Source organism: Cololabis saira, chromosome 4, assembly GCF_033807715.1.
Source record: "Cololabis saira isolate AMF1-May2022 chromosome 4, fColSai1.1, whole genome shotgun sequence".
NCBI classification, from domain to species: Eukaryota; Metazoa; Chordata; class Actinopteri; order Beloniformes; family Belonidae; genus Cololabis; species Cololabis saira.
In genome coordinates, this window is record NC_084590.1 from 12,924,364 (window position 1) to 12,952,319 (window position 27,956).

The 27,956-nt window shown below is 42.4% G+C and overlaps 1 protein-coding gene across 2 annotated transcripts; it reads right to left on the minus strand.

The window, feature by feature from the left end:
• Window positions 1–200: 200 nt before the first annotated feature.
• Window positions 201–26,985, minus strand: tsku (tsukushi small leucine rich proteoglycan homolog (Xenopus laevis)). Of its 2 annotated transcripts, none has more exons than XM_061718889.1 (3): window positions 26,729–26,985; window positions 6,229–6,540; window positions 201–1,092 (listed from the first exon to the last, which is right to left on the minus strand). In XM_061718889.1, exons 1-3 carry the CDS (start codon window positions 26,741–26,743, stop codon window positions 352–354), a joined length of 1,068 nt encoding a protein of 355 aa, XP_061574873.1. In that variant the 5' UTR covers window positions 26,744–26,985; the 3' UTR covers window positions 201–351. The 2 variants fall into 2 exon arrangements, with proteins under 2 accessions (XP_061574873.1, XP_061574874.1); XM_061718890.1 differs by lacking the exon at window positions 26,729–26,985 and adding an exon at window positions 9,971–10,325.
• Between the last annotated feature and the right edge of the window lie 971 nt (window positions 26,986–27,956).

Below are 27,956 nucleotides of genomic sequence, written 5' to 3' on the forward strand. Positions count from 1 at the left end.
CACTGAAACAGCAACGCATGGAATGAGTGCAACTAGATCTTAAAAAGGGCCGATGAGACGACCTGCGTGAATCCAACACTTAACGCTGCCAGACATTTCTTACCGACACCGTTTCTACTAGTTAGGTATGCATTTTAAGAGATGAACAAAATCCCTCTGTGCTACGTAAAAATGCTAAGCATTTTCCACCGTTTTTAAAAAAAAGTACACCGTGTACAGCATTGTGATAACAGATACAGTGTCACCTTGACACAGATTTCTGAGGAAAACTCAAGGCTGCATATCGAAGCAGATAAGGCACAGTTATGTAATTAGTAGTGAAAGGAGCGGCTCCCGTCTGCGGGCGCAGCCTCACAACACGACCCCCTGCACGTTACAGTTCAGCACGTCGTCGTGCTGCGTTGGTCCGATCTGCCGGTGGAACTGTCCCTGTTTCTGGCTCCTCCAGCACTGGATGCTTCGTCCCAGCGTGATGATCTTAACGCTGGGGAGGTGGGCCAACATGGTAGTCGGCAAGGACGCCACCCCGGTACCAGACAAATTCAGCTCTTGCAGGGAGTCCAGTCCGGTGAAAACCGCGGGGCTCAGACTCTTCAGTTTAGGGTTGTTGGAGAGATCGAGGACCTGAAGGTTCTGGAGGCCCGCAAAGCTTTTTGGCTCGATCTCCTGCAGCTCGCCTAGGCCACTGATGGATAGATAAGCGAGATCTTTGAGCTGAGCAAATGTTCCCTCCTTGAGCTGTGTGATGGGGTTTCCGTCCAGGTTGAGGTACCTCAGCTGAAGTCCTGCCAGGCTCGGCGCACTCGCCAGGTGATTTGCTGACAGATTTAAACTACGGATGTGCCCTGTTTTCCCGTGCAGTGAGGGGGAGACTGACACAAGCTTGTTATGAGACAGATCCACATTGACGGGCTCCCCGTTCACTCTGCCGGCAAACACGTCCATGTCGAACTTGTGGAAGCTGTTGTGGCTGAGGTCGACTTCAGACAGAGGCAGCCCGTAGAAACAGCTCGGCGAGAGGCTCTCCAGGCTGTTGTGACTCAAATCCAGGCTCTCTAGGTAACGCAGCTTGGACAGCGCATTTGGACTTAGCTGGAAATGAGAAAGAGAGGAAGAGATTAACGAAAAGAAGACAGTCTAATGCAGCGGTCGGCAACCCAAAATGTTGAAAGAGCCATATTGGACCAAAAACACAAAAAACAAATATGTCTGGAGCTGCAAAAAATGAAGTCTTGTATAAGCCTGAGAATGAAGGCAACACATGCTGCATGTAGCTATATTAGTTAGAACTGGGGGAAGATTTTTTTTTCATTATGCACTTCGAGATAAAGGTCGAAATGTTGAGAAAAAAGTCGAAATGTCGAGAAAAAAGTCGAAATGTCGAGTGAAAAGTCGAAATGTCGAGAAAAAAGTCGAAATGTCGAGAAAAAAGTCGAAATGACGAGATTAATTTTGAAGTACAATCTTGAGAAAAAAGTCGAAATGTCGAGAAAAAAGTCGAAATGTCAAGATTAATGTTGAAGTACAATCGAGAAAAAAGTCGGAATGTCGAGAAAAAAGTCGAAATGTCGAGAAAAAAATCGAAATGTCGAGAAAAAAGTCAAAATGTTGAGAAAAAAGTCGAAATGTCGAGAAAAAAGTCGAAATGTCGAGAAAAAAGTCGAAATGTCGAGAAAAAAGTCGAAATGTCGAGAAAAAAGTCGAAATGTCGAGTAAAAAGTCGAAATGTCGAGAAAAAAGTCGAAATGTCGAGAAAAAAGTCGAAATGTCGAGAAAAAATTCGAAATGTCGACATTAATGTTGAAGTACAATCTTGAGAAAAAAGTCGAAATGTCGAGTAAAAAGTCGAAATGTCGAGAAAAAAGTCGAAATGTCGAGATTAATGTTGAAGTACAATCGAGAAAAAAGTCGGAATGTCGAGAAAAAAGTCAAAATGGCGAGAAAAAAGACAAAATGTCGAGAAAAAAGTCAAAATGTCGAGAAAAAAGTCGAAATGTCGAGAAAAAAGTCAAAATGTCGAGAAAAAAGTCGAAATGTCGAGAAAAAAGTCGAAATGTCGAGAAAAAATTCGAAATGTCGACATTAATGTTGAAGTACAATCTTGAGAAAAAAGTCGAAATGTCGAGTAAAAAGTCGAAATGTCGAGAAAAAAGTCGAAATGTCGAGATTAATGTTGAAGTACAATCTTGAGAAAAAAGTCGAAATGTCGAGTAAAAAGTCGAAATGTCGAGTAAAAAGTCGAAATGTCGAGAAAAAAGTCGAAATGTCGAGATTAATGTTGAAGTACAATCGAGAAAAAAGTCGGAATGTCGAGAAAAAAGTCAAAATGTCGAGAAAAAAGTCAAAATGTCGAGAAAAAAGTCAAAATGTTGAGAAAAAAGTCAAAATGTTGAGAAAAAAGTGGAAATGTCGAGAAAAAAGTCAAAATTTCAAGAAAAAAGTCAAAATTTCAAGAAAGAAAAGAAGAAAAAAAGGAAAAAAGGAAAAAAAAGAAGAAAAAAAGAGAAAAAAAGGAAAAAAAAGAAGAAGAAAAAAAAGGAAAAAAAAATGTCAAACATTTTTGAAAAAGCTCCAGGAGCCACCAGGGCGGCGCTAAAGAGCTGCATGCGGCTCCGGAGCCGCGAGTTGCCGACCCCTGGTCTAAGGGTACCGAAGTGCAGTCTCTGTTATTTACTGAGGGAATTCCCTGCTGTGTTTTTAGCGGGTGTCAACATTACCTCACAATCTAACAAACGTAACGGCTCGTCCTGATTTTTAATCACCGCTGGTGAGTTCAATCAGTGCAATCTATGGACTGTTCTTCCTAAATGTTATCAACATGGACATTTCCCCCCGTAACAAAAACTCACTAGATCATGTTTATAGTAACATACGTGGGGGATGCAGGGCTGCACCCCTCACCTTGGACACTCAGTTCACATCTCTGTTCCTGTACACGGCCAACAGACCAAGACCAAAACAAACAAACAAGTTCAACTCAGGACCAGAGACTGTTCTGCCCAGACAGACCGGCATGTGTTTAAAGCTGCAGCCTCTCCGGATGACTTTTCTGTCAGCATTAAAGGACTATGCTGCCTATGTGACTGGGTGGATTAGGACTTGTGTTGAAGTAATCAAGTTCCCCAACCAGGAGCCTTAGATAAACAGTCAGGTACGTCACATGCTGCATGATCGCAATCTTGCAATGAGACGGAGCCCAAAGCTGAAAGGTATGGACTGAAGAAAGCAACCGCAGCAGCCGAGACGCAGGGCAGACACTCGCTGGACAGGTTGTATTCTAGTGCCGAGCTCTACCGGACCACCGCCAGTACCATCAGGTCCGCAGTCAGCATGCCAGATGATCTCAATACCGTCTACGCCAGGGGTCGGCAACCCGCGGTTCTAGAGCCGCATGTGGCTCTTTAGCGCCACCCTAGTGGCTCCTGGAGCTTTTTCAAAAATGTTTGACCGGTTTTTTCCTTTTTTTTCCTTGTTATTTTCTCTTTTTTCCTTTTTTTCTTTCTTTTTCCTTTCCTTTTTAATCTCGACATTTCAACTTTTTTCTCGAAATTGTACTTCAACATTAATATTAATATTTCGACTTTTTTCTCGACATTTCAACTTTTTTCTCGACATTTCGACTTTTTTCTCGACATTTCGACTTTTTTCTCGAGATTGTGCTTCAACATTAATCTCGACATTTCGACTTTTTTCTCGAGATTGTGCTTCAACATTAATCTCGACATTTCGACTTTTTTCTCGACATTTCAACTTTTTTCTCGACATTTCGACTTTTTTCTCGACATTTCGACTTTTTTCTCGAGATTGTGCTTCAACATTAATCTCGACATTTCGACTTTTTTTCTCAACATTTCAACTTTTTTCTCGACATTTCGACTTTTTTCTCGAGATTGTACTTCAACATTAATATCGACATTTCGACTTTTTTCTCGAGATTGTGCTTCAACATTAATCTCGACATTTCGACTTTTTTTCTCAACATTTCAACTTTTTTCTCGACATTTCGACTTTTTTCTCGACATTTCGACTTTTTTCTCGAGATTGTGCTTCAACATTAATCTCGACATTTCGACTTTTTTTCTCAACATTTCAACTTTTTTCTCGACATTTCGACTTTTTTCTCGAGATTGTGCTTCAACATTAATCTCGACATTTCGACTTTTTTCTCGAAATTGTACTTCAACATTAATATCGACATTTCGACTTTTTTCTCGAGATTGTGCTTCAACATAAATCTCGACATTTCGACTTTTTTCTCGACATTTCAACTTTTTTCTCGACATTTCGACTTTTTTTCTCAACATTTCAACTTTTTTCTCGACATTTCAACTTTTTTCTCGAAATTGTACTTCAACATTAATATCGACATTTCGACTTTTTTCTCGACATTTCGACTATTTCCTCGACATTTCGATTTTTTCCTCGACATTTTGACTTTTTTCTCGACATTTCGACTTTTTTCCTCAACATTTCAACTTTTTTCTCGACATTTCGCCTTTCGCCTTCATTCTAAGGCTTATACAAGACTTCATTTTTTGCGGCTCCAGACATATTTGTTTTTTGTGTTTTTGGTCCAATATGGCTCTTTCAACATTTTGGGTTGCCGACCCCTGGTCTACACTCATTCAGACCTCCAGCAACAGTCCAGGGAGGAAGTACACACACACCTGGACCACCCAACCCCCCTCACCTCACCAAATAATCTCGTCAGACTAGGTTACACAAAGCACTGAAGAAGATCAACCCCCCCAATGCAACTGGACCAGATAACATCCCAGACGGGCTCTAAGAGAATGTGCCAACGAGCTGGTTGATGTTCTCACCTCCATCTTCAACCACTCCCCCAGTCAGAGGATTGTAGCCTCCGGCTTTAAGACCCCAACCATCGTCCTCCTTCCCTAGGGGAGCCTGACCTACTGCTTTAATGATTACGGGCCCCTACCTCCAATCATCAAGAAGTGTTTTATTCCAGATGCCCTGAACCCCCTGCAGTTCCCCCTACTAGCCCTACAGGTCCTTCATTCCCTCTCCTGTCTGGAGAGTAAAGACTCCTACATAAGGATGCTCTTTATTGACTACAGGTCTCCCTTCAAAACAGTAATCTCCCACAAACTCACTCATGAGCCGTCTCCTGTTGGCCTGAGGTCACGATAACGATACGATATTATAGCAGTATTTTTTTAACAACCTTGAATGAGGAAAATATGACTGGAAAAAATTGTCTTATTTGAAAGACACAAAATACAAAACAATGCTGTGCGTTTGCCCTATTGTTACAGTTTGTAATGCTTTATAACTGTTTAAGTTTTAAAGAGAAAGCCACGCCAACCATTTTCCACAAACTGAACTAAAAGTAAATGTCAGGTTTGCATTATGCATCTTCAGTTTCATACAAGTAAAAATATTTTGCCACAAACTGAATAGTTTCTCTCATGTATGATTTGACTTTTTTCTTTTCCAGAAATTTAACAACTAAAATTAAATAAATAAATAAAAGTAAATAAATACATACAATTTTACATCATAAAAAAGATTGATTCATGCTCATCTTATAAGTGTAAGAGGAGATTTATTTTTGTTAAGGTTATTTTGGTAATTCAGGGTTCATTATTTTATAAATATATTCTTTATATTCTGATGTAAATCAGGGACTATAATGACACTAGTCAGTTTATCTGTAGTGATTAGTCTGTTTTAGATTGGCGGAGTGATACAGCACTAGGTGCTGTGTTGATGTTCTAAAATCCTACACTGTTGAGCGGACAGTAAAGTACACTCGAACTCAGAAGAAGTTGTCCCCGTGTTTATCCTACTCACGACCCGAAAAAGGTTTAATTTAATAAGGTAAGGCTTAACTCTACACCAGCCTTTCATAAGTAAAAGTTCAGAGCTCACAACCCCCCAAGAGTCCCGTGATCGGGACCAAAACGGTACTAGTTTCTTCTGAGCGGAGTAAGATTTTCGTCCGCGGGTCGAGGCGCAGTCGGCACCAATACACTGCGCGTTACTAGTCAACACAATATAGGCTATTAATATTAATAACCCAAGATCGCGATACGTCACGTATAGTGAAGTTTTTCTATCGCAAAATTTCGTGGCACCCCTAGTATTTAGCCACAAATAGCTTGAAAAAACAAGACACTAAAGAAGAAAGAATAATAAAAGTCTTCACAGAAACACTCTTTAAAAGCTGTATGGTCTTCTTTTAAAAGGTTTAGATTTACTTACCTTTGTAATAGAGTTGCTGCTGAGGTCCAGGCTAACAAGCGTGGTGTAACCTGGCCCAGCAAACATGGCGTCACTGATTGGTCCCAGAGAGCTGGAGGACAGGTCCAGGTGGGTGGTGTCCAGAGGGATGGGGATGGGAACGGAGAGACTGGGACCCAGGCCTCGGCAGTCCACCCTGGTCAGACTGAAGCTATCGAACAGTCCGAAGCTTTCCACCTCGCAGTGACAGCCGGGGTGGCAGTTCTTGACGGCGCTGGACTGGACAGCCACCAGGAATGACAGGCCAAGCCACTGAAGGAGTGCCATTGTACTCTGTAGGGAGAGCAGATTATGTTTGAAAGCTGTTAACACAATCCAACTGTTGTTTCTCAGTCAATAATCACTGAAAAAAAAACTGCCCAGCCTTCATTAGATCAGAACACCTGGTTCAGACAAGGAATGGGCGGTATGGACTAAAAAAATGTATCACGATAATTTCTGGCATTTATCCCGATAACGATAAAAATGACGATAGAAAAAAAAAATACCAATTCAACTCCACCTTTGTAACTATAAATCTATCACCACATTCAGTCTTTGGAACCCCCAAAACACTGCTCTAAAAGATACTAAATACTACTAAACTACACCAATTAAACTGAATTAATAAAAACCAATTAAATGAGTTACACCTGTACTGCAAAACTGGAATGACTCCTCGCTCTCAGATCCGCCTTCCACCATCTTTCTTTCTTTCTTTCTTTCTTTCTTTCTTTCTTTCTTTCTTTCTTTCTTTCTTTCTTTCTTTCTTTCTTTCTTTCAGGCTCATATCTTTCTTTCTTTCTTTCTTTCTTTCTTTCTTTCTTTCTTTCTTTCTTTCTTTCTTTCTTTCTTTCTTTCTTTCTTTCTTTCTTTCTTTCTTTCTTTCTTTCTTTCTTTCTTTCTTTCTTTCTTTCTTTCTTTCTTTCTTTCTTTCTTTCTTTCTTTCTTTCTTTCTTTCTTTCTTTCAGGCTCATATCTTTCTTTCTTTCTTTCTTTCAGGCTCATATCTTTCTTTCTTTCTTTCTTTCTTTCTTTCAGGCTCATATCTTTCTTTCTTTCTTTCAGGCTCATTTCTTTCTTTCTTTCTTTCTTTCTTTCAGGCTCATTTCTTTCTTTCTTTCTTTCTTTCTTTCTTTTTCTTTCTTTCAGGCTAATTTCTTTCTTTCTTTCAGGCTAATTTCTTTCTTTCTTCTTTCTTTCTTTCTTTCTTTCTTTCAGGCTCATTTCTTCTTTCTTTCTTTCTTTCTTCTTTCTTTCTTTCTTTCTTTCTTTCTGGCTATCTTCTTTCTTTCTTTCTTTCTTTCATTTCTTTCTTTCTTTCTTTCTCATTTCTTTCTTTCTTTCTTTCAGCTCATTTCTTTCTTTCTTTCAGGCTCATTTCTTTCTTTCTTTCAGGCTCATTTCTTTCTTTCTTTCTTTCTTTCTTTCTTTCTTTCTTTCAGGCTCATTTCTTTCTTTCTTTCTTTCGTTCAGGCTCATTTCTTTCTTTCTTTCTTTCAGGCTCATTTCTTTCTTTCTTTCTTTCTTTCTGGCTCATTTCTTTCTTTCTTTCTTTCTTTCTTTCTGGCTCATTTCTTTCTTTCTTTCTTTCTTTCTTTCTTCTTTCTTTCTGGCTCATTTCTTTCTTTCTTTCTTTCTTTCTTTCTTTCTTTCTTTCTTTCTTCTTCTTTCTTTCTTTCTTTCTTTCTTTCTTTCTTTCTTTCTTTCTTTCTTTCTTTCTTTCTTTCTTTTCTTTCTTCTTTCTTTCTTTCTTTCTTTCTTTCTTTCTTTCTTTCTTTCTTTCTTTCTGGCTCATATCTTTCTTTCTTTTTATCGCGAGATCACAAATTCTTACGTGGGGAATTTTTTTGGACGGTATACCGGTGAACGGTAAAATATCGCTCATCCCTAGTTCAGACTATCTCACAGTTCACCTGCTTTGTGACTGTTGATATTCAAAAGGCTGTTCGTGTTCAGATGTCATTCTTAAGACTTTTGTTGTATCATGAAAAGTCTTTGAAGCCTTTGTTCGTGCAACTTGAGTAGCTCTATTTTTCCTCTTCTTGCTTCATAACCGGCATGACTCTAAATCTGTGTATCAGTCCTTGGTCATTCTGTTTTAGAACCCAAATGGAAAAACTGTGGTGACATTTCATTTTACTGGTCCAAAACTAAAGCAGAAAAACTGAAATAAGGAAGAAAAAAAGGCATCGATCTCCTTGTTTGTTGTTTTTAAATACAAAGCACAAACCCATCAAACAACTACATAAAATAAAACAAGCCTCATATTTCAAAGAATGTGGTAGAAACCCGCCCATGATTGAAAACCGCCTCCTTTCGTTTACAGACGCTCAGTCCTGGCAGCACTGAATCCTCAGAAAGGACCGTTGGGTGCCGCGCTATGCACTCAAAATATCCGTGTCACGTTAACGGCTGGTGCTGGAGCTATCTGAGAGCACCACAACAACACTGATACCATCAGTACGACCTACTTTAAAAGACAAGAAATCTAACAGTGTACAAAGGACAATGAAGGGAAAACGGCCGTGGCCCGCTTTCTGAGCAGCACAATATTGAGCTAGAAGATGGAACGTGACAGAGAAAGGAAAACTTTGGTGTGGAAAGAAATCTCAGACAACTTTATTCCTTTAAAAACGCAGCCAGAGTCTATTTTTGTACTTTCACAGTTCTTTTGACATTATCATCTGCCAGGGCAGAGAGGGTTTTATGGGTCTTGTTGCTTCTTTACAGTCAAATTGCTCAGAACTTAGCCTGAAGTTCTTCATGGTTTGTGTCTGAAAATATTGTTGACACATATTCACCTTCTCTGCTGCATCTTGTCTCAACAGGCAACATCTGAAGCCAGTTTGTTTTCCATAACTGGTACAAAGATACAGTGTGCAAGCATCTTAGCAAACTAGTTTATAATTGCAAATTTTATGCTTTAAATCATCAGTGAACATTTTGAGAGCGGGAAAACACACTCTGAAGTCAATAATACACCCCAGCACTTCTGTGGAGAGCATGCATGTCTTCTCTGCTGACAGGTCTCAAAATCTGCCCTCAATACAACAAACTTGCCATTTTTATAACTTTATTTGGTGCACAGAAAATCGATTGCAAAAGAAAACATATTTTTTGAAACTTCTATAAAATGTTATTTTTGAATCAGAGAAACAGTTCTTTTTTTTTTTTTTTTTTTTTTTTTACTATTTTTTTATTTAACTTTCTGTCATTAGAATAGTTTAGTTTGGGGGGAAAACATCCCAGAAATTAGTTTGAAATAAATAAATACAGCCAAAATTTTTTAATTTTATTCTAAAACAGAACCAAATTCAGAAAAAAATGGAGAAAAGAATAAGATGCAAACTATTATTGATCATTATAACTTTCCTTCCTTTATTAGTCCCACAATGGGGAAATGTATTCTCTGCCTTTAACCCGTCTCTATTTAAACTAGGAGCAATGAGTTAATTTACACTTTCTCAGTTAACTTGGTTTCATAAGTCTGCATGGTTACATTGGTGAAAATCCAAGTCCATGGAAAATCAGGTTATTAGAATATTGTAAAGCCATTGAGCATATCTGCACCGAACTTAGACAACAAAGACAACATTTCAAAATGAAACTAAATAAAAGAAAAAAATCATGCAGAGTAATGTGGATGCATATAATATATATATATATATATATATATATATATATATATATATATATATATATATACACAAGCCTGTCGTACCTTTTTGCAGCTCTTTCTCTCAGTCCAAGTTGCAAACAAACACACCAATAAGTAAGAACACTGGGTAGAGGTTATGAGTTATGCAACAGCTAGAAATGCACATTCACAGTCAGGTTGACCGGGCATGACACAGCAGAGTGTGTGTTAAGAGACATAAGCTACAGTTTAACTATTGCGTGAGAAAGAAAAGAAAAAAAGTTGTGCTACATATCAGACTGTAATTACTGTTCTGGCTGACACTTGGCACAAACTTAAAGAGCAACTTTTCTTTAGAAAGTATTTGTTTCACAAACAACCAGAAAAACCAGGCTCGACTTTGAACACTTCAAATTTAATGTGCTTGGTAAATACATCCTTTCAAAAGGAGCGTTTTAAAGCATTCTTAAAAAAAACAGAGAACATCTCATCCTAAGATTCGGACTTGGTACGCATTAAAAGGTGCAAAAATGTCCAGGTAGCGATTCTTATCTGGATGAAGTAACAGGTGTTACGTTTGTTTATCTTCAGCTCAGAAGGGGCGCGGCCACATGGATGCACTGCACTTATGGGTCAACAAATACCAGCTGATTACAATGGCTCAAAGTCTACTTAATGTGAGCTGTTCACTTGACCTCTGAACACACCGTTTACATTACTAAGGCTGACTCCTCTGGCAAATCACAGTGTAAACATTTTGCAGTGTAAGGAGTTTGGCTTGCCTGTTGTACAGTCTACGGATGAAAAGTCAGCATCTGAAGTCGGTACATATCTGTTTAATTGAAGGCCAGGGTCTCCACAGCCACAGGTTTTGACCAGACAGGACACGAGTGGGCCTCAAAGATTGTTAATTAGGCTGACTAGACTAATCTTTCACTCAGCGGACAAAGTTTAACAGGATTTTTCCAGCTGAGCTCCTCCGGTTGCTACTTAGTCCACTCATGGATTAAGCCACATGAAGGGGAAAAAACATGACGAACAACATAATGATTGGAGTCTGAGCTTTAAATGAATGTTTAATGGACAAAAACAGCTCAACCTTTTTTTTTTTTTTTAAGCCAACGCTGCATCTTTGACTTCCACAGAAAATACAGCAAGTCCTTTGCCAGCTTGCACTGCAATCCTCCTACAACTTCAGAGCAAAAAGAAGATTTGCTGCCACATTTACCATATTTTCTGGACTATAAGCCGCACCCGCTCGATTTTTAAGAAAATAATAAAAAAAAGATATACAAGCCGCACCCGCTCTATTTATAAAAAAAAGATATGCAAGCCGCAGATATTTATGTTGTTAGATTAGATATTTACTACATGTACAGAAGGATTTTGAACTGTAAATGATGTACATGTTTGTACCTAAATAGATCTTTCCTAACAGTGTCTTTTAACACGGCAGCAACTTTGCTGATTAAAACGGGACAGAACCAAGAGAAAATAACCGGTATTTATTTATCTGTTTATCTGTTTGAAATCTGCTTCTACTTCTATCTGCTAAAGAAGAAGTAGCGTATTCTTCTTTGCATTTATTTTGTTTTAGTTTTGATTCTAATTCCGGTTAGAGCGCCCTGAGCGGTGGAAGAAAAATCCACAGAATAGAACCTTTGTATAAGCCGCATGGTTGAAAACCTATGAAAAAAGTAGCGGCTTATAGTCCAGAAAATACGGTATATGTCCTTCCCTCCTTCCCTCTCTCCCCACTTCTGTCCTTCACTTTTTGTTTCTTTCACCGAGGAGTGAAATTTCTGCACAAGGTCTCTCAGATTCTTCCCTGATAAAAGTAAATGCCTTCCAGCGCTGCCCACAAATCAGACGCATTATAACTACCACAATTAGCCCCACGTCAACCCCCCCCCAGCGAGTAATTAGCAGGGGCCTGTGAAGTCACGCCTCCACACCGTCTCACTTTCAGTGGTCCCGTGGCACCTTTTCTTCAGCAGCACAACAAACCGATGTCGTCCCCTGAAAGTAATTGCCCACTTCTCCTTTATTTACATACAGCTGCAGAGCCGCGTTTAGTTCTGTCATCTTCTGACTGCCTGCATATTTATCGCTGTAATAATCCAATTATCAAAGTCTCTTATCAGCGCAACTGTATCAAAAGTCCTTAAAGCACCACTTTTTTTAAATAAGATCAAAACAAAAGATTGTCCAACACCTGCCTCTTAAATCTCTGAATGTAGGTGACGCTTTGCCGCCAGCGAAAGATCAGTAAGCATAGCGCACATCAGGATTCGTGAGCAGATATCTATGAAGCGCTTCCATTAAACGCTTTCATTCGCATCTACATCAAAACTCATCCGGCCCTCAATTTGTTCAGCTGCCATCTGGTGCTCGGACGCATTCTTCATGTCACCGAAACCACTCTGCCCCAATTTAATCTTCAAGGTGAAGGCTGAAAACTGTAATTAGAAGATGAATGCTCCTCTAATCCTTTTAAGCCAAATGAATGCATGACACTGAGAGGAAAGCAAGGCAGTGGCTTTATACTGAGTGGATGTGGACTTTACTGTTTTAAAACTACTAAGTGCAAATCAAAAGCCTTTAACTGGATGCTGAAAACTGAAGTGTAAAAGCAGAAAAGACTACACACTTTTCAAAGAGCACATTTGCAAAGCTGACCTTTGGATTTACAACTCGCGTGTGGACGGATGTTTAGCAACACTTCAATGACACCCCTCATGCCAGCACATTTGTCAATATCTGTTTCTTTATTAATAAAGAATAACATAAAAGGTGTAGGAATTACGAAGTACTCAAGACTAATGCCATTTAAATACACAAGCATGTGTTGTTTATTTCTCTTTTTAGCTCCTAAAAACAAGAAGGACTAAAAGGCGTTAACCATCAAAAACACCCGTAACAAACCCCCAACATTCACTGCTGTCTTAAAGGCACAGTGCTCGATCAACTAACAATCTAACTTATATCTAAATAAGTGAATTATGTCCAACAGCTCCGCTACAAAGGTCCATTTTAGGAATTAATCAAAATAGCAGCTGTATCAAACATGTTTCCCCTTTGAAACGGCCCTGTGGTGATTAAGTTTGGTCGATTTTGCTATCGAAAAGTGTGGATGTTGATTTACGATGTTTAAGACCATCTCTTCACCTGCTGTTAATCTGTGTTAAAAAGAATTAACCAAAAAGGAAAATCCATATTCAAATCCATAAAGATTAAAACAAGTGTGAATTTATTTTGTGAGTCTTTTTCTTTCTTCTTATCCCTGACGATGATTACAAACATCAATAGTGTTAAAGAGGTAAACCAGTCAACATATTGAAGTGCAGTTTCTAAAAACTTTTTTTAATTTGCTTGTAATTTAATTGTGTGCTTCCATGTTGTTGCACAATATCCTCATACGCTGACTTTCTTTGGGGGGGGGGGGGTTTCATGTTTCCTGTCAACTTCAATTCATATTCCCACTTCACACCAGCATGAAGTGGGAGAGAAAATCTTTTATTACTTTGTAATGTTTCCATTCATTCTCGCAACACTTCAAACAGGATACAAGTGGAAAGTTTCAGCGGTCATTGTCCCAATGTGTCTCTAGAGCCCCTTTTACATTAGAATACCCCACTTTTAACGCGTGGATCTAGCGTGTCGCCTGTCCTTTTTACATTGGCCGATGCGAGCTGGCATGTTGAGCTTCTCCACGAATAACTCTCCTCCGAGTGTCTTAACCAGGTCTAATGTAAACTGAACTAACCCGGGGTGGGTGGGGTTTGTTGATCACTAACCTAAGTGCAACCCACCAGGGAAGTTTTTATTTATTATTTTATAAAATAAGGAAACAGCTGATGAGAGTAACAGCAGCAGCATGATGTCACAGGTAGGGCCTATATTTGCAGAGTAAGAGAAACTAGGGAGACGAGGAGATCCGCGAGTTACTCAGCCTCGGAGCTGAGGATGCCATAAACCGGCGTATGTCCAGAACCATAAAGGATGGTCCATTGTTTGAACAATTGGACACAAAGATGACAAACTGGGTCTTTGTAAGAAGCAAAACCCACTAAAGAAACCTCCTCGCTTTGAAAATGACACCTGTCTGATGGCGAATGAATCTTGCTGACTGGGGATGATACGTCATTGTAAACACCCACACAAGTAACGTTATGTTAGGAAAATAACACCTCCCGATTCGCCTTCCCTAACCCTCAACTTGCAAGCCTTGTGTTTACATTACCAACGCACGTTCATTATCCAGCAATAATGTCGGGATCCAATCTAGAAACACCTTAGGTAAGAACATGGTGCCATTCTGACGGTCAGGCCAGGACTGGGGACAGGCCAGTCCAGTACCCGTATCCTCTTCTACCTCAACTTTGTAATGTGTTAAGAATATTATTTATATTGTCTTTTTTTTTTTTAAATATCTTTTTATTTCACAATAATTTTCACAATTCACATCTTCACATTCACGATCTCCATTCTACCCATTTTCCCACCCTCTCTACAATTGCCCCAGGGAAAAAAAAAAAAAAAAAAAAAAAATCATGCATTAAGGGAGAACAAAATTAAATAAATATATATAAAAAAAAATAATGGCAGCAACAGCGATATCAAACTATATATATATCCATACATACATACATACATACATACAAACATAAGGCACAAGTTCGAAAATAGAGATACTCATTGGTCCCCTTTGGAAAAATTCTCCAGTTTTGAAAATAATGGAGACCAAAATTCTTGAAAGATATGACCACGGTTGTATTTTTCCAAAGTTAATTTTTCCAATGGTAAAAAAACTGAAATTTGATCCAAAAAAAACTTGAAAGTTGGAGGGGAATCATCTTTCCAAAGTAAAAGTATGCATTTCTTAGCGAAGTATGTGATCATAATTAATATCCTGCTTTTTTTCCAGTCTAACTGAAGATCCAGTGTGTCATTTAATAAATACAAATTGGCGCTTAACTCAAAATTCATTTCTAAAACTGATTGTGTGAAGGAATGAATTGATTTCCAGAAACGTATTAAAATATCACATTCCCAAAACATTGTCTTTTTGAAAAATGTGCCGACATCCCGATAAGCTAACATCACAGGGGAGTAAACTACCTTTGCCGAGGGCACGAGTGTGACATCATGTCATCACAGAGCCTGACATTTGGTCTTTTTGCTCAGAATAGTCTGGATGGTCCTTGTTGGCTTTGATCTGCAGCATATGGCGTCCTCTTCCACCAAAACGGGTCTGTAATACTCAGTACTCGAGTTGTAAAAAAAAAAGTCAGGGGGGGATGGTGGATTTTATCATATGGGGACAGATAATTTGTGCTGATTACAAATAATATAATATATTACAAATAATAGCACTGACCAAAACACCTGCAGAAATACTGCAGGAATGACATAGCAGCAGTTAAATGCAGCCTTCTGTAAGCTTTAAATATCCACTGGGCTTACATCAAGTACATCAAAACACAACAATAAAAAAGAGTTTTCTGAACTTATCAATATGACTCTGTCCTTCACAGGATAAGTAAAATGGATCACTGCAAAAACTCAAAATCTTAACAAGAATATTTGTCCTATTTCTAGTTAAAATGTCTCATTTTAATAAAAGAATCTCATTACACTTAAAACAAGACTCATCACTGGAAAAAACAACAATTTTCACCTGTTTCAAGTAGATTTTCACTTGAAATAAGTAGAAAAATCTGCCAGTGGAACAAGATTTTTTTTGCTTGTAATCCCACTGGCAGATTTTTCTACTTATTTCAAGTGAAAATTTACTTGAAACAGGTGAAAATTGTCAAATAAGTTATTTTTGGCGACGTGTTATTTTTCTGGCGATGACTCTAAATGTTGAAATAGCAGTAAAACCACATTCATTGATGAAATGACATAAGGGATGGAAAGGGGGGATGGCAGTTTTACAGGGGGGATGATTTTGACCGTTTTTATTTCAGGGGGGATGCCATCCCCCCTCACCCCCCCTCAACTCCAGTACTGGTAATACTGATGTATCTGACCCGCCAGAACACACATTACCATTGTGTGATGGTCCACCCCAGATGTCTGAGGCCAGAGTGGCTCTGGACAAGGTTACCATGAGGTTTCTTTCTGTTTTTGTCTTCTTCTTTTGCACCGTGACAGTTTAAACTGCATTTGTCATGCAAGTCTGCACTAATGTGCTCGACGAAGGTTTCTCAGAAAGCACATTTCCACTAGCGGGAGTTCTGGGTAGAATTTTCGGGGCCGGGCCATTTGCGCGCGTTTCCATTACCGGGAACTAGTGCTGGGCGGTATGACCAAAAATGTATATCACGGTATTTTTCAAAATTATATCGGTTTCACGGTATATCACAGTATTTTTTTTTTCATGCACAACTGGGTGTTAACCACCTTTTCTAATGATTTGGAAAGGAATTGCTGCAGTAAATTGTCTTAGAATGGCCTATTTTACTGTCAAATCACTCACTCACTCACTCATCTTCTCCCGCTTCATCCGTTGCCGGGTCGCGGGGGCAGCAGCCTCAGCAGGGATGCCCAGACTTCCCTCACCCCAGACACCTCCTCCAGCTCTTCCGGGGGGAGTCCGAGGCGTTCCCAGGCCAGCCGAGAGACATAGTCTCTCCAGCGTGTCCTGGGTCTTCCCCGGGGTCTCCTCCCGGTGGGACATGCCTGGAACACCTCCCTAGGGAGGCGTCCAGGAGGCATCCGGTACAGATGCCCAAGCCACCTCAGCTGACTCCTCTCAATGTGGAGGAGTAGCGGCTCGACTCCGAGCTCCTCCCGGGTGACCGAACTCCTCACCCTATCTCTAAGGGAGCGTCCAGCCACCCTGCGGAGGAAACTCATCTCGGCCGCTTGTATCCGCGATCTTGTCCTTTCGGTCACTACCCAAAGTTCATGACCATAGGTGAGGGTAGGGGCGTAGATTGACCGGTAAATCGAGAGCTTCGCCTTTCGACTCAGCTCCCTCTTTACCACGACGGTCCAGTACATCGACCGCATTACTGCGGACGCTGCACCGATCCGCCTGTCAATCTCACGCTCCATTGTTCCCTCACTCGTGAACAAGATCCCGAGATACTTGAACTCCTCCACCTGAGGCAGGACTTCTCCACCCACCCGGAGAAGGCATGCCACCCTTTTCCGGTCGAGAACCATGGCCTCGGTCTTGGAGGTGCTGATTCTCATCCCTGCCGCGTCGCACTCGGCCGCAAACCGCCCCAGCACATGCTGGAGGTCCCGGTCTGATGAAGCCAACAGGACAACATCATCTGCAAAAAGCAGAGATGAAATCCTGAGGTTCCCAAACCGGATCCCCTCCGGCCCCTGGCTGCGCCTAGAAATCCTGTCCATAAAAATTATGAACAGGACCGGTGACAAAGGGCAGCCCTGCCGGAGTCCAACATGCACCGGGAACAAGTCTGACTTACTGCCGGCAATGCGAACCAGACTCCTGCTTCGATCATACAGAGACCGGACAGCCCTTAGTAGAGGGCCCCGGACTCCATACTCACTCAGCACCCCCCACAGAATGGCACGAGGGACACGGTCAAATGCCTTCTCCAGATCCACAAAACACATGTAGACTGGTTGGGCAAATTCCCATGAACCCTCGAGCACCCTGCGGAGGGTATAGAGCTGGTCCAGTGTTCCACGACCGGGACGAAAACCGCATTGTTCCTCCTGAATCCGAGGTTCGACTATCGGCCGTAATCTCCTCTCCAGTACCCTGGCGTAGACTTTCCCCGGGAGGCTGAGAAGTGTGATCCCCCTGTAGTTGGAACACACTCTCCGGTCCCCCTTTTTAAACAGAGGGACCACCACCCCGGTTTGCCACCCCAGCGGTACTGTCCCCTTCCTCCATGCAATGTCGCAGAGGCGTGTCAGCCACGACAGCCCTACGACATCCAGAGACTTGAGGTACTCAGGGCGAATCTCATCCACCCCCGGTGCCCGGCCACCGAGGAGCTTACGAACCACCTCGGTGACCTCGGCTTGGGTGATGGATGAGCACGCCTCCGAGCCCCAACCCTCTGCTTCCTCAGTGGAAGGCATGTCAGTCGGGTTAAGGAGATCCTCAAAGTATTCCTTCCACCGTCCGACAATGTCCCCAGTCGAGGTCAACAGCTCCCCACCAGCACCATAAATGGTGCCGGCAGAGTACTGCTTCCCCCTTCTGAGGCGCCGAACGGTCCTCCAGAATTTCCTCGAGGCCGACCGAAAGTCCTCCCAGACCCGAGTTTTTGCCTCCAAGACTGCCCGAGCCGCGGCCCGCTTGGCCTGCCGGTACCTATCTACTGCGTCAGGAGTCCCACCGGCCAACATAGCCCGGTAGGACTCCTTCTTCAGTCTGACGGCATCCTGTACTTCCGGTGTCCACCACCGGGTTCTAGGATTGCCGCCACGACAGGCACCGGAGACCTTGCGTCCACAGCTTCGAGCCGCCGCGTTGACAATGGAGGCGGAGAACATGGTCCACTCGGACTCGATGTCCCCCGCCCCCCCCGGGATCCGAGAGAAGCTCTCCCGGAGGTGGGAGTTGAAGATGCCCCTGACAGAGGGCTCAGCCAGACGTTCCCAACAGACCCTCACAATCCGTTTGGGTCTGCCCGGTCTGTCCAACCTCCTCCTCCGCCAGCGCATCCAACTCACCACCAGGTGGTGATCAGTTGACAGCTCAGCCCCTCTCTTCACCCGAGTGTCCAAGACATGCGGCCGAAGGTCAGATGAAACGACAACAAAGTCGATCATTGACCTCCGGCCTAGGGTGTCCTGGTGCCACGTGCACTGATGGACACCCTTATGCTTGAACATGGTGTTCGTGATGGACAAACTGCGACTCGCACAGAAGTCCAACAACAAAACACCACTCGGGTTCAGATCGGGGAGGCCGTTCCTCCCAATCACGCCTCTCCAGGTGTCACTGTCATTGCCCACGTGAGCGTTGAAGTCCCCCAGTAGAACAATGGAGTCCCCAGTTGGAGCACTATCAAGTACTCCTCCCAGGGACTCCAAGAAGGCCGGGTACTCCCCACTGCTGTTCGGCCCGTAGGCACAAACAACAGTGAGAGACCTATCCCCGACCCGAAGGCGCAGGGAAGCGACCCTCTCGTTCACCGGGGTGAACTCCAACACATGGCGGCTGAGCTGGGGGGCTATAACCAAGCCCACACCAGCCCGCCGCCTCTCACCCTGGGCAACTCCAGAGTAGTGGAGGGTCCAGCCCCCTTCAAGGAGCTGGGTTCCAGAGCCCAAGCTATGTGTGGAGGTGAGCCCGACTATCTCTAGCCGGTATCTCTCAACCTCACGCACAAGCTCCGGCTCCTTCCCCCCCAGCGAGGTGACATTCCATGTCCCCACTGTGAGGGTTGATGTCCAGGGATTGGGTCGTCGAGGCACCCCGCCACGACTGCTACCCAGCCCACAATGCACCGGCCTGCCATGGTCCTTCCTGCGGGTGGTGGGCCTACTGGAAGGCGGACCCGCGTCGCCGCTTCGGGCTGAGCCCGGCCGGGTCCCACGGGCAAAGACCCGGCCACCAGGCGCTCGCCTACGAGCCCCAACCCCAGGCCTGGCTCCAGGGCGGGGCCCCGGTGACGCCGATCCGGGCGACGTAACGGTCCTTGATATCTTTTTCATCATGGTAGGCTTGTGAACCGCTCTTAGTCTGGCCCGTCACCCAGGACCTGTTTGCCATGGGAGTCCCTACCAGGGGCGAAAGTGCCCCCGACAACATAGCTCCTAGGATCACTCGGGCACACAAACCCCTCCACCACAGTAAGGTGGCGGTTCAAGGAGGGGCTGTCAAATCAAATCAAATCAAATAAATTTGATTTAGGCATGCTTTTCAAAGAAAAAAATCTTTTTTTTTGTTTTTTTTTGTTTTTGGTTCCACCTCCTGGTGAATGTTAGGTAAAATTCTTATGTGGTTACTTTTTGGTTGGCCAACGATTTATGTTTGTGGTGCGCAACCGGTACGGGAGCGGCGAGTCTATTTCCTTATATTACAACGCCGTTATTAATTGTTCGGTTTTTTTCCCACTTATTCCATCGAACACCGAAAGTGTTTTTTGCCATTTTCGGCGGAACAATTTTGGTTGCCGAACAATCGGTGCATCACTACTGCTAAACAGTCCCCTCACAAACAGTGTCGAGCGCGGCAGAACGTAGCGCCGCGAGGCGTTCTCAACGTTGTGTACGCTACTGTACATACTCACCGGTATTACGGTATATGAAAAATTCATATCATAAGAAAAATAAACACCGGTATTCGGTATGAACCGGTATACCGCCCAGCACTACCGGGAACAGCCAAAAAACTGCCCTGTAGTGGGAGGGGGCCGTTTTTCGTCTCAAGGGGTATTGATCGGGTATTCTTAAAGCAGGAAATTACGTTCAGCCCTCTCACGTGAACTTAAATCACGTGAGCACATATCATTAAAACATTTTGACCAGAGACATTTTGCTACTAGTACATTTGATGCAGTTAGAGAATATATGAAAAAAACGATGGATGGACCCATGAGTTCAGGTCTGGGGGGGGTCTTTTAATCTCAATCGCCACGACCGCTGTGTACGTTTAAAACAAAAAAACAAAGCAAGTAGCATCCATTGTTAACGTGTTTCTTCTTCTCTTCATTCTTCTGCTGACCGCCACCTGGTGGTTGGCGGTGCAATTTTTTCAGTCAAAGGTTCTTGCGTGGGGCTACAGTGTCGTGGAAACACGCCGGCTGAAGGGGCCGAAGAAACGGTCGGCCCTGTTACAGGTTCCTGTCCGGTAGATTTAACCTGAACTCCTGCTAGAAACCCCCCGAAAGTAACATTTTAACTTGTGGTTCAATCATACATTCATTGCTGGCTAAGAGATCGAAGACAGAGCAAAGTGTGCAGCTTAGGTTTACACCTTTACCCTTTACCCAATGAAATTCATTCACATTCCTTTCATTGTTTAATGGTTGAAACTACTTTTGTAGTTAATGATGATCACAACAAATTGACATAATCCGTCAATGTTTTTAACCTCTTTAACGCCCCTAAATTTTCCTCATCACAACAATCCACCAACAGGGTTGTAGGACTGATGAGAGGACTGGATGTTACAACCCCATTATCTACACCACTTTTTCCTGCTCAGTGAAATACGGGTCTCCTGCAGTCTATCACAGTTTTCTTCTGGCAAAAGGTGGGTTACTCCCTCCTGGATTGACACAAGGATTAAAAAAAAAACCCACACAGACTGATTGGTTACAAACATGTTGCACCTGTAAATACCAGTGAGGAAGAACAACCAACACCAGCATCTCTTGTTTGGTCCAGGCATTTTTTCAGCCACCCCTGGTACCCTAGATTTTTTCTAAGTGCTGTGGCACTTAGGCATTTAGGGTCTAAAACACAAAGGAAAGCTTGATGTAATTACGCTGACAAGACAAAACCACTGTCTCAGGTTCATCCCTTCTACAATAAAGTAAAAGTCACACTATTTCTTACTCGTTTCAAATTTTCCATGCGTCCTTACTTTTTTGTGCTTCTACTCCAATACATTCAGTTGTTAAAATGATTCAGACGTAAGCCTCACATGTGCTTTTTCCATCAAGGGCAGCTAAACTACAGATATCTTCGGTTATATATAGATTTTAACACTTTTCTCAGGCCTAAAGGCGCCCCAAGCCACAATTTTCCATGACTACTTGTAAACACAACAGTCGAACTTGGCCCCGCCACCACACTGCTGCCAGTTCCAGTGTTAGGGCTCACTTCAAAATAAGCTGTAAAGCAAGAGAGCCAGAAATCTCTCATTATTGTCAGGACATTGGTAGTCTGAGCACAACATCAGAGGAAATTACACCAAGCGCAAGAGACTCAACTATCTTTATGTTCTTCAGACTTACTTTTTATGGAGTAGGCTTCACGGCTTTTCAAAAAGGTTTGAAAAGACAATTTAAAATGTATGTGTTTTGTAATTAAAAATATATATATATATATTCCAGTTTAAAAAGTCTGAAAATGTGTTTAATTCACACTTCTACACATTATTATTCTCATGGAAGAGTTTTATCTGTTATCTGGAAAACTGGTGAAAATCTGGTGTGCAGACAAGAGAGATGGGTCCCCTGGTTTTAGGTTTTACAGACTTTTAAATCTCAATGCACACATAGCCCCCCCACTGCAACCCTGCAAACCACAGGTCTCCAACACAATAACTCTACTCTACATTTACATTACAGATTCTGGTCTTAGGCCACGTTTACACGTAGCCGGGTATTTACAAAAACGGATATTTTCCCCTCTACGTTTTCAAAAATATCCTCGTTTACACGGACCCGCATGAAAACGATGGTAACGTCATGCCAACCAATCAGAATCCTGGAAAAAACATCAACAAATGACACGTGTAACTTCCAGTTAAGGCTGATTTATGGTTCCGCTTTACACCAACGCAGAGCCGAAGGCGTAGGGTACGCGGCGACGCACACCGTACGGCGCTAATCGCCGTAGGCTCTGCGTCGATTTAACGCAGGACCATAATTCAGGCTTTACTTCCAAGACGGACCGAGAGTCTTTCGTTTGGAGTGACAGAGAAGTGGAGTTACTTTTAAGTGTGACTTTAGAATATAAAACAGGTAAAATACAAGAAAATATTGACGGTGGCCAAACTAATTGTAAACACAGGTCGCACGCTGGTGAGTTTCTGGTGCATAATGTGACGTTCTGAAGCTTAAATCTCAGTTTTCCTCCGTTTTCCTCCGTTTTTCTCCGTTTAGACGCAAACGTGAAAACGGAGTTTTTGAAAAATCTCCACTTTGGCCGAAGTTTTCAGAAATTATCGTTTTTGGGGGCTTTGAGCTGCGTTTTCGTGTAAACGAACGGCCAAAACGCATGAAAACGCCTCAGTTTTTGCTCTGTGTAAACGGGGCCTTACACCAAATGATCATTTCCATAAAATCAGTTTTCACCAGCTGCAGCATGAACTTGCTGTAAATGCAACACCAGCTTTAATCCACCAAGGACATTGACCAAACAGGAGTCGGTCCATGTTATTCAGTGGTTGAATGTGCATCACTGAGTTGTGCTTGTATATGTACATCCAGCTGCTGTCTTAACAATTTAACTCTTCACTTTGGATTTCAACATCAGTTCTGAAGTGTTTTTAACAAGGCTAAATTGGCTGTGACCAGACCTGTCAAGTCTCCCGTTTTGGCCGGGAAACTACTCTATTTTACTCCCCTTTCCCGACGTCCCCCCGTATTAGTATTTTCACGTAAATTTCCCGTTTCATAACATAATAATTTTTAAAAAGCATTCCTGTGTCTCTCCGAACTGAATTGTCACCGGCCTCATGAGAACAGCCGTTTGCTAAAGCCCGGTTCTCGCGAGGTTAGTGGCAACAACGGGAACAAACTCGGAACAACAACTTAGAGATGGATGGATGTAACCAGAGAGAAGACGTTTCTGCCAACAAAGCGACTTCGTTTAAATATCTCTAAAAATGGGATACCAAATTTACTCCCCTAAAGAGGAGCAGGATGGGGCAGAGAGCCACATGAGTTAAAATGACAAATTAAAAGAAAATGTATGTTTCACTTGAAGACAATCAATGTGTATATTAATTGAAAATATTTAAAATAAATAAATGTGCTTTCAAACCCTTTTGTATTTTCATTTAGGCTCTATTATAGGAATAAGAATGTCCACAGCATTTCAGTGTCAACAAAGGTAGAACTATCAGATTCTGAGCACATCATTTTAGTTTTTAAATGGTTCACCGTTAGTTATTTTACATTTCTTGTAAACCTGCCTTAAAATGCAAGATACTGGACCTGGGTTTGGCTGGTGGGACGGCTGGCAGTGGAGCATTTCCCTTATTTTTGAATGCAAAACTTGACAGGTTGGGCTGCGACTAATGTGTCCCAGCGCTGTGGGCATTAGCAGTAACAGCAGCACCCACTGCTCCCTGGAAGTGGAGAGGAGAGGCGGGGATCCACTCACCCCGGCACCCCGGGACATCAGATATCCCGCAGCTGTGCGTGGCAGACCGCTGGGATCTGGTGGATCTGATGGATCTGAGGGATCTGGGGGATCTGAGGGAGCTGGTGGATCTGCTGCCTAGTGATCCACAAAGATCACCTCACTGGCAGGTCTCTACCTATTAGGAATGGGCGATATTTTACCGTTCACGATAAACCGTCCAAAAAATTCCCCACGGTAAAAACGATAAATTCCCGTTGATGACGTTTTTGTGTAAAGCTGATTTATGGTTCTGCATTGAATCCACGCACAACGTACAGGAAGGAAGGAAGGAAGGAAGGAAGGAAGGAAGGAAGGATAGATATGAGCCTGAAATAAATAAATAAATGAGCCAGAAGGAAAAGAAAGAAAGAAAGAAAGAAAGAAAGAAAGAAAGAAAGAAAGAAAGAAAGAAAGAAAGAAAGAAAGAAAGAAAGAAAGAAAGAAAGAAAGAAAGAAAGAAAGAAAGAAAGAAAGAAAGAAAGAAAGAAAGAAAGAAAGAAAGAAAGAAAGAAAGAAAGAAAGAAAAGCTTGAGTCATTACAGTTTTGCTGTACAGGTGTACTAATTTAATTGGTTTTTATTAATTCAATTGTTGTAGTTTAGTAGCATTTAGTATTCTTTTAGAGCAGTGTTTTGGGGGCTCCAAAGACTGAATGTGGTGATAGATTTATAGTTACAAAGGTGGAGTTGAATTGGTATTTTTTGTATCGTTATCGGGATAAATGCCAGAAATTATCGTGATACATTTTTTAGTCCATACGCCCATCCCTACTAGTTATGTTTCATCATCTTAATGATTTTATTTATCCTTGTAATAACTAAACTATACAGTTTGATCCCAATTTTGTGAAAGACAGAATGTCAAGCACTTTCAAGCACTTACACTAAAGTAAAATTCAAGTAAAATTCAAGCACTTTTCAGGCCTTGAAAACACAACATTGAAATTCAAGCACTTTCCAGGATTCCCAGCCCCGTATCAACCCTGTATTACAGTTTTTCACAGTTGCTAATACCCAAAAAGCAAAAATCTGGCACAATTTGCACAACCTTCACTTCATGTACCAATTGCTCGACCCAAGTTGGCACTACTTCGCACTCCCTTATCTGCATTAGAGTCTGACTTTCCTTCTTTACACTCTGATGTCAATTACAAATCACCTTGCTGTCAAAACACTACACACAATGTTCAGTCGTTGAACACACTTCTCAAATAAAATCTCAAAGCATCAAACTACAACACACAAATATTCAAATCTCTAAACTTTCAGGTCTGTTGAGCAATTTTCAATCAGGACTGCAGTATAAAATGTATGACACCGCAATGGAGGGGAATGAGTACATTTTCATTGATGAGGTTGGGTTCAACCTCGTGAAGAAGAGGCGCCGGGGCAGAAATGTCATTGGCCAGCGGGCCATTGTTGAGGTCCCCGGCCAGCGTGGTGGCAACATCACGATGTGTGCGGCCATGAATCATCATGGCATCCTCCACCATCATGCCCACCTAGGGGCCTATAATACTGCCCGTCCCCTTGCCGTCCTGGATGGCCTGCAGGACCTGCTAATACCACCTGGTCGGATGGATGTCCCACATTGGATCCATTATATGGTCATCTGGGACAATGTCAGTTTCCATAGGGCTGCTCTAGTGCGTGGGTGGTTCCGGGACCACCCACGCTTTTCCACTATATTTCTTCCACCTTACTCTCCCTTCCTTAATCCAGTAGAGGAATTCTTTTCAGCATGGAGGTGGAAGGTGTATGAACGGAACCCACAGGGCCGGGTCCCACTGCTCCCGGCCATGGAGGAGGCTTGTGGCGACGTAAGCGTGGAGGCCTGTCAGGGCTTCATTCGCCACTCAAGGCGATTCTTCCAACGCTGACAGGGAGCACATTGCCTGTGATGTCGATGAGGCCCTCTGGCCTGACAGGAACCAGAGGCATGATGGCTCATTTTTTGTTGTGAGGGGGTGGTTACTGTTCTGTACTGTTCTGTGTGTGCTAAAATTAAACTTTTTTTGGTTGCATATTTCTGTGCTGTTTTATGTTTGACTATACAAAAGTAGGCCTACAGACATTTTACAAAAGGAGAAAAAGCACATTTTCCAAAGTCATTGTCATTCATATGGTGTGTTCTGTTTCTATAATTGTGTTTTCAGTTTTGCACCTAAGTGTGCTGTAAATGCTTGGAAGTGTGCAGACAAATGCTTAGTTGTGTGTACTCAATGAATGGTATGTGTGTGTCATTTGAAAAAATGGCTGTGTGTACCAAATGAAAACACAAGTTCCATTTTGTGAACAGGTAAGAGATTTGATGGCAAAGAGTCATCTTGCAAAGGGAGTGTCAGGTTTAGCATTTTGTGTGTGAGGTTTTCAGATCTGTGTGTTCAGTTTGAAAAAAGCTGTTATTGTTTTGAGAAATGGGTATTAACGATTGTGAAAAACTGTAACCACTTCCATCTCCATCTCTCTCCAGCTGCTCAGACACACGTGTTCCTCCTGCGGACGCATCACTCACACATCACTCACACCAGAAAAGTTCATTTTGTCACCGTTTTCTTCATTCTTCTCCCCTTTTCCCCCCGGGTGTGTGTAGTTTGCGGTGCCGGCCGTGGGGAGTGCGGTCAGCGGCGTCGGGACCTGAAGGGGCGGTTTCTCCCCGAGACTAACGTGAAACCTGATCTGACTGATCCCGCTGCGGCTCCAACTCCCCAACAGCTGGACATGAGGCAAGACTTCCAGGGGGATATTCATGGAAACTAAAACTAAAAAGCGTTTTACTTTTAGTACTTTCGGCGTTGGAAGTGATCCAAGAACTTACTTTGATGCCGCTCATCCAGACGACCGCACTTCGACACTTTTCACTTCACCGCTCCCATTTTCTGCTCTCCCGCGGAGCGTGTGCGTCCCGGCGGCCGCGGCTCTGCTGCTGCTGCCCGGCTGCTGCTGCTCTGCTGCTCCCGGGCTCCGCGGAGCCTCCAGTCAAAGTCTCTCTGCCAAAATAAAGTGTCAAAGGGTTGCGAGACTCGGACACACACTCGCCTGTTCCCATCCCACAAAGTCCTGCCTGCCCCTCAACTCGCTTTTTCCACCATAAACGAAGCTGGCGTGCGAAACCAGAGGACTTCCGGTGGGGATCTCCAAAATAAAATGCACCGAGTTGCACTCGGGAGTTGAGGGGGGATGAGGGGGGATGGCATCCCCCTGAAATAAAAACGGTCAAAATCATCCCCCCTGTAAAACTGCCATCCCCCCTTTCCATCCCTTATGTCATTTCATCAATGAATGTGGTTTTACTGCTATTTCAACATTTAGTCATCACCAGAAAAATAACTTATTTGACAATTTTCACCTGTTTCAAGTAAATTTTCACTTGAAATAAGTAGAAAATCTGCCAGTGGGATTTATCTTCTCATTACAAGCAAAGAAATCTTTTTTTCTACTTATTTCAAGTGAAATTCTACTTGAAACAGGTGAAAATTGTGTTTTTTTCCAGTGGAGTCTTGTTTTAAGTGTAATAAGATTTTTTTACTAAAATGAGACATTTTAACTAGAAATAGGACAAATATTCTTATTTTGAGTTTTTGCAGTGATCCATTTTACTTATCCTGTGAAGGACAGTCGTATTGATAAGTTCAGAAAACTGTTTTTTATTGTTGTGTTTTGATGTATTTGATGTAAGCCCAGTGGATATTTAAAGCTTACAGAAGGCTGCATTTAACTGCTGCTATGTCATTCCTGCAGTATTTCTGTAGTTGTTTTGGTCAGTGCTTTTATTTGCAATATATTATATTATTTGTAATCAGCACAAATTATCTGTCCCCATATGATAAAATCCACCATCCCCCCTGATTTTTTTTTACAACTCGAGTACTGCCTATAATGGCATTTAATGTCTATTTTAAACAGGCCTTGAATGTCTTAAGAACAAGTTTTTGATTGTTTTTTCTATATAAATTAGAAATTCAGCCTCTGAGCCATGTCTTTATCTTCCCATTCTCTAACCTCATTATCTATGAGGGATTCTGAGTGGGCGGGGCTATGATAAT

Bases quoted from the DNA above. Each gene is read 5' to 3' on its own strand.
- tsku (XM_061718889.1), bottom strand. The intron at 1,093-6,228 runs GTAAGTAAATCT...TCTCATTTCCAG, and splicing joins GCAGCAACTCTATTACAAAG to CTAAGTCCAAATGCGCTGTC.